Below are 7,190 nucleotides of genomic sequence, written 5' to 3'. Positions count from 1 at the left end.
AAAGAGTTTGCAAAGTAGTATTTAAAAGCAAGTGAAAAGTTGAAAAACACCTTCCACATTTCCAGGAACGGGCTCACAAGTTGTGTTAACACAGAAAGGACCAGTCCTTTCTCTAGGAATCACTGACATTATCACACACCATACAGCTGACTGTTTGTTCCAGACTGCAGTAATCCAGGCAAATAACCAAAAACGAGGGGAGAGAGTAAAGAAAAAAGCATCCAGTCTGTCACCTCAATATTGTGATTTTGTATGCTGCATCTGAAAAAGAGCTGAAAACTGCTACAGACTCCCCTGCTTCACAGAATGCACACCTATGTCAAACAGCAGCTCCTCCTCTGTGCAGAACACTGTGGCATTCTCTTGTAAAACATTGTAGCTGGGAAATCTTACGAGGAGAGAGAGGAACAAATTCCATCCAAAGCAAAAAAGAGAGAGGTAGGAACAAGTCAAAGTTAGGAAGGGAAATGGAGGACAGGTCTAGGACAGAAACACAGAAGAACAAAGGATAACTCAGATGGGACTGCACAACACAGAACATCCCTGGCCAAATCACCAGCAATCCACTCTGCCAAGCTGGGATACACCTTAAAGATGCCAGGCAAAGCAGCCCAACTCTTCTTAATGAAACAAAGTTAACTTTGTTTTAGCCTTAAAGCTTCTTTAGGGCTCAGATAAAACTAAACATTCATGTGCTCTCAGAGACACCAAGTGCTAGCGAAGCAACCCTGAGCAAACATGGAAGTGCCAGCGTAACAGCAGCATTCACCAGACTCCCAATTTTCAGGTATGTGCTAAAGCCTCTACTGAAAGGGGAGGGCGTGAGCTCCAGACAATGTCAAGGCATAACAGCAGCCACATGCAAGGTGAAGAATCCAAATCAACACAATTTCTAGGAATGTGGCATACTCCCATGAGATGCGAACTACTTTAAGTGTCCTTGTTTTCAAAGTTGTGAACATCACACTAAGAATTAAGCCATTGAGGTTTCAGCCTTTAAGCAGGGAGCTTGGTTTAATTTCTCAAACTTTCCACAATGACTAATGGGGGTCAGAAGAGAAAATGGTATGCTGAAAATATTTCAAAGGTGGTTTAGGCAGGTTCAAGGCTAGAAGAGAACAGTGATTGGAAGGCAGATGCTGTATTGTGTATTTTATGGTTATTGTTAGTTTTCTTTCAGGTTAAACATTCTTCAGTTCGGTCAAGCATTTGATTTCCCTTTACCAGAATAATAATGATCTGCAGCCCAGAAAGTCACCAGAGAACATTATGCTTAGTGCTTCTGACTTTACCCAGAAAAGGCACAGATGGATCCAGAAAAAGATAAGAGCTACATACGTGCACATTATGTGCCTACAAGAATAACAGTAAGTAAGCATTAGTTTGGAAGAGAAAGGACCATAAGCACAACCTTACAAAGGGAAGGGAAGCAAAGGGAAGACCAGCAGCAAGATCACAGGTCCTCTTCTATAACTACAAGGGAGTGGGGCCAAAAATAAAAAAAACAAAGAATCTCTCCACCCCCATCTTAAAATAGCTATAGGGAAATGCTTTATAGAAATTCTGGTATCATTAATTTGTGGACTCTCTGGCTGACACGTTATCAGAGCAGCTAGCTCACTAGGAGTCCGAAGATGGTTAAACGTTTTATATAAATTGTATTTGCAGTCACTGGCTATAAAACACCTTGCTTAAAATAATTGCTAGCTAGGGTCACATATAAATTTCTCAGGACCAAGCAGCATAATTAGGTACTTCAGAGTAACACATAAAATTCTCATATTGCAAATGGTATTGGTCATTGCTGGAAGCAGGCCAGGAACTGGAAGAATGATTTGCTGCGCAAAGATTTTTTTTTTTTTTTTCCCCCTAACAGATTTGGGATAGGAATGGACAGAAGTAAACTAAGTGCCCTGGAACAAAAATAGCAAATGAAGGGCTAAGTCTCCTTTCTATCTCCAGCTCTATGTACTGCTGTAGGCTTTTAACCATATGCACCTCTTCCTTCCTTGTCTGAAAAAGAAGGGTTGGTTTCTTATAAGCTTTGTTCAATTCCATGTACAGAGGTACAGCCCTTCTAGAGGAAAGCCCCATGCTGCTGTCACTGGACAAAGCTATAAGGTGCAAGTGTCTGTATTAGGAGGCACAGAGCTTAGCTGGAGTCCTCCCTTCAATGGGCTCCAGGCAACATTGCCCAGAAATCCTCTGAACAGATCCACAGGCAAATGCAGTTCTGCAACCTTCCAGCGAGCGCAGCCGGCAACTCTCTACATCTTCCCTCTCCTCTCCCAGCAGGTCACAGAATGGCTAGGTCACATGGGACAGAGTTCTGAGGACAAGTTTACGGGAAACCCAGAAGAAAAGACTGCACCCAAGAGAAGCCTGGAGTGCCATTTAATGACAAAAGTCCCTTCACTGTAGAAGGTTCCCTCCAGAATACTCTGGGAAAATATCAAGGCAGAAATGAGAGCGCCAACTCACCTCCCACATGGGTTTGATCCCCTCTTTGAAAAGATGGAAGTCACTATGGCCTGTCAGGTCCCCAGGACGGACCATGTGACTGTAAAACCGCCAGAACTGCTCCACCTGCAATGACACGAACCACACAATGAGGCTGTTCAAACTGTGCACAGACAAGATTTCTACAGAAAAAGGCTTCCCTTTCTACACCATCTGGCCAGTGCCACCTTCCCCTCTTCTGTTCTACTTTCTTGTCACAAGAGTGTTGATTAGGATACCCAGAAGGCAGTGGTAGGATCAGAGCTTGGGTACTGTTTCTGACTACCTCCATTACCAGGTGACCACTTGAAATATTCAACAGGTGCCTCCAAAGTTACTGGGTCTGAAGAAATCTGTGCTAAGGTAACTGCTGCTCTGGAGAACAGTTCCAATCTTGTAAATCCTACTGCCCGAACTTTCAATTAGGGGACATGTCAAGCGCATCAGCTACAGCCAAGCCTCTCTACGCTATACACATTAGCCCTGCATTAAGCCACTGCTCTCTGCAATCATGAAGACCGTAGAAGCCTCCAAATGAGACATTTTTGGATTTAATTTTACTGTGTCCAGGTTTTAAGACAAAAGACACATTCTGGTGCTGGTTTAAGATCTTAAGGCACCATTAAGAGCTTTTATTTAAATATCTCTTATTTCCTTTTACAATCTGCCATGGTACACTTTCACGACTTTCCATTCTGGCACTCCTGTGTCTACTTCAGGCAACCTGTCCAGAAGCAAGGGAATTATCTTTTCTAATTCTTAAAAATAACATAATTTATCCTTTGAGATTCTCTGGATAAGAAAGGATTTTAGAGAGGCTGGATCTTCAAAATGAAACAAGGCACTGGAAGATGTTACTAATTACTACATTTTAAGAGGACTCTACTCAATAAGACAATAGCTATTAAGCAGACTAGCAGTAAAGCTGGAGGGGTCAGACACCATCCCAACTGCTTTATCAGAGACCTTAATGACTTGGTCACCACTTGGAATTCTGCTCCAATCTCTGACCTCTGCCATCCAAGAAGGAATTTGCTTTTATAGCCAATAAAGTTATGAACCAAGACTGAGGTGGGGTCAGAAGCAATCTATTTTTGTCAGACACATGCAAACGCCGCGTGGAAATTCTTACACCGAGTAAATATGCCCTCTAGTGGTTAGCATTTAAAAGCTTTCAGAGATTTCTACTGAAAAGCAAAGAATAAATCTGAACCCAGATTTAGGCTCAGACAATTCTTTCTGAAGCTTCTTCTTCCTCCTCTTTAAACAGAATTTGGAACCAAACACGTTATCAGATCTGCTGACCAGCCTCCCTCCATCCTAACTGGACTCTAGCACTTCTAACCTAAAAGAGCAACTACAAATTCTTTACAGAAAAGAACAGACAACAGAACGTGTGAAGTTTTTCCTCTAAGGAGCTAAAAATCAATGTTAAGTCTACACTGATTTAGCAGACAGACTGAAAAGTTATTGCCAGATCGTGAAGCAGCAGCCACATTTTTCATTCACTGAACTAAAATTACTTGCTCATTCAGGGGAGTAGGAGCAGTAACTACCCATGATCCAGCAGGCTTACAGCTATTCTTCCTTCTCTTATCCTGTGTGGATGCAATAACACAACCCAGCTGCTTGGACAGGCATATTTTTGCAGCCTCCAGAGAAAGGATAAAGGGATATTTTTACAAATTCTCACATTAGAGAAGATAGAGATTTACTGGCGGGCCTAATTAACATTTGCAAGGGACCCTAGAAAATCTGGACAACATACTACATTTAAAAAAAAAGAAAAAAAAAGCAGCCAACAGACTTCCCAGCATTGAGAATGGTATTGTATGTGGTGCCTGTACAATGGAGACATGTTTTGCTTATGTATCTTGGGATCTTAATGATGGTTTTACACTGCCAGTACCAAGCAACAATCCAACACTGCCTTTCCAGGATATGCTCAATTTATTCCAGGAATAAACAACCACAAAGAGTGGAAGGGGAAAGGGAGAGCAGTTTGCCTTTTAATGAACTTCACTGCAACACCAAACTGCACCTCAGTCATCACTTCCAGACAGGCAACAGACACTGGGCCACCAGCTGCTTGTATATACAGCATGCCAGATGCCTGTTCCAAACAGTCATTGTGGTGGAAATACAGACAGGGAGAAGTGTGTGTGGGACTGTATAGTCTTTCTTCACAGCTACATTGCGTCCAGAAAAGCTGTTCCTTTATTGTCTTGCTTACCTGTCAGGTTCTGCTCCAGCTAGCAGATTTAAGCTACATGGGAGTTCTTCTCATTTTGTATTATTATTCCAACCACCACCATTACTGCAGGCACAGATAAATAGCACAGGGCAGAGAACTGTTTAAGACATGTCACCTGCTGTAGGTAATTCAAGAACTCATATGTAAGTCATGGCACATCACTCACTCTCCTCTGTTCCTGACAACAAGAGCACAGCCTGCATGTGCATACACCTAGCACACAGGGAGTAAGCCAGCCATGATGACCGTGCCATGTCCACGTGACACAAGGACAACAGGATATATACTCACGGAGGCAAAGGTGCCAATCTGTTTGATGTTCTGTTCATAACTCTGCGAGCTGGTAGGCCTCCCGGGTGTTCGTCTGGAGTACCAGAAGGTATAATTATACTGCAAGGGGTGCTCAGCTGGCCCTGGGACAACAGCCTTAAAAACAGAAATGCTTGCTTACCCCTTATACACTCCTCTAAAGGGGAATGGAAAAAATTACATTCACAGCATGAGAAGTCCATATGCTTCTGCCCTCACAGACTATAAAACAAAAAACTGATCCTCATTTTTACAGAAAAATACTATCTTTGTTAATTGTCTGAAATGGACCATTATGCTAACAGCAAGCTGACTACTATAAAGGATATTAGAAATTTGCAGTGCAGGGATAGATAAGGAAATAATAACTTAGCTTAGGAGAGCGTCACAAAAAAAGCAACCCTTGTGACTATTAGAGGCAATATTACTAAATTTTCCTTTAGTCCTCAGCTGTTCCGATCTCAAAGGAAAAAAGACAGACAAGCTAAAAAGGGCAATGCAAGAGTTTTAACTTTTTCAAATTAAGGAAAAAAATAAGGCATTTTCCTCCTCGGGGAATAACAAAACCCATTTATACTAAACCATGATTCAAAAGCAATTATAACTCTCTGGTGACACAAACTCCCTTAAGCAACCAACACCCTAACACTCTGGGAGGATTAGTCTGTCTTAGAACTCGTTATATCAGCTTCGGCTGAACCAATGGCTAGCAGTGGGCAGTGATCATTTTTCAATTTCCAAAACATCAATTTCTGATTAAAAAGATTCCTAATGAGCATAAAAGAGATTAAAAAGAAACATTATCCAAGAATCAAAACTAACAGGAAAAAAAAAACAAAACAACAAAAAGCTCTCATCTTGTATCACTTGATATTGTTACAGGAGTAACCAGGGCTTAAACCTCTACTCTCTTCTTGTCTATAAGTTTATAAGGATTTCATTATTTCAGACAATAGTTTTCCTAAGCATAAGATTAAAAAACAAACAAAACAGGATGGATATATGCCTTCTTAACTATGCTACACTACAGTCACAGAGACCCGTCTTAAGAGTTATTTCAGCAGTGGCACAAACACAGCCTGTTAAACCAACTGCAAGCCACTACTCCCCTGTCAATCAGTCCTTCATCCACACAGTCTTCCAAAGAATTTTTTTTTTTTAAATAAAGCTTTATTTCTCATTTCTTTCAAAAGCCTGGCCAAGTACTAGCTGCATTTGTGAAGGGGGCATTCACCCCTCAGATTATACACCCCCCAAAATTACATGGAATTACCTGAATGCTAAGGCAGCCCTTCTGTCTTCATAACAACAGTAACAGTGCATTAAGTGACCGCAACCCACCAAGACTTATTTTCCTTATCCCTGAACTGAGGACCAACTCTCTAGCACCCGTACATCATGTCCTAGCGATGGAATGCAGATGCCAGCACCATACCTTCCTCTTGGTAGTACTCTGTGGTTTCTCTCGATCATTCTTTTCCTTCTCACTGTCTTTCTGTGTGTTATTCTCCTCATTCTGGTCATGATCTCCACTATCATCATCTTTCAATCTGACAAAGAAAAACACAAAGAAGGTGAGTCTTACATTGCACAGCTAAGAAGTTTCATACCAATTCCTAGTAGTCTAAGCTCCTCGATGGTACAAGGGCCATCAGCATCTGGAAAGGTACACTTGACAACCAATACAGTGAAAACTACTACTACTTTCCATGTCCAGAGTCCACCACAGGCATCTTAAACACACTTTTAAGCAGAAGTGAGAGCAACAAAATGCCTTTTTAGAACGAACTCAAGCAGTTCATACTAAATACTGATCTGCCACAGAACACCCCAGCTACTTGTTAGGCTCCCTAACTACTCATGAGGTGAACATGAAGACCTGTCACTGTAACTTAGCTGACTCTCTCCCACCCAGCTCCATAGGCCCCTAAGCATAGCCGAGACAGCACCTCGGACGAGCAGACAGCACGCCAGCGCCCTGCACCTCCCATGTCTCTCCGCCCTCCCCATCCCCTGCGAAGGGCCGGAAAAGATGAGCGAGAAGCGGGGCCAAAAGGCGGCCCGCCCCACGGCAGTGCACCGTCAGGGATGCCTCGCCACGAGCAGAGGCCTGTACCGCCGGACGACT

At 42.5% G+C, this 7,190-nt stretch overlaps 1 protein-coding gene across 1 annotated transcript in view; it reads right to left on the bottom strand.

The window, feature by feature from the left end:
- The window catches only part of EIF4E2 (eukaryotic translation initiation factor 4E family member 2), a gene marked incomplete at its 5' end in the record, with an annotated part of 18,994 nt that extends 12,382 nt beyond the window's left edge, over window positions 1–6,612 (bottom strand). Inside the window, 3 exons of the mRNA XM_010291309.1 lie at window positions 2,482–2,586; window positions 5,045–5,179; window positions 6,498–6,612. Of these exons, the coding sequence (XP_010289611.1) occupies window positions 2,482–2,586; window positions 5,045–5,179; window positions 6,498–6,612 (355 nt within the window). The remainder of the gene's footprint in view (window positions 1–2,481; window positions 2,587–5,044; window positions 5,180–6,497) is intronic.
- Window positions 6,613–7,190: the final 578 nt, after the last annotated feature.

This window comes from Phaethon lepturus, unplaced genomic scaffold (genome assembly GCF_000687285.1).
Source record: "Phaethon lepturus isolate BGI_N335 unplaced genomic scaffold, ASM68728v1 scaffold17457, whole genome shotgun sequence".
Classification (NCBI taxonomy): domain Eukaryota; kingdom Metazoa; phylum Chordata; class Aves; order Phaethontiformes; family Phaethontidae; genus Phaethon; species Phaethon lepturus.
The sequence above is the reverse complement of the archived record's forward strand: the minus strand, read 5'-3'. Positions and strand labels throughout refer to the sequence as shown.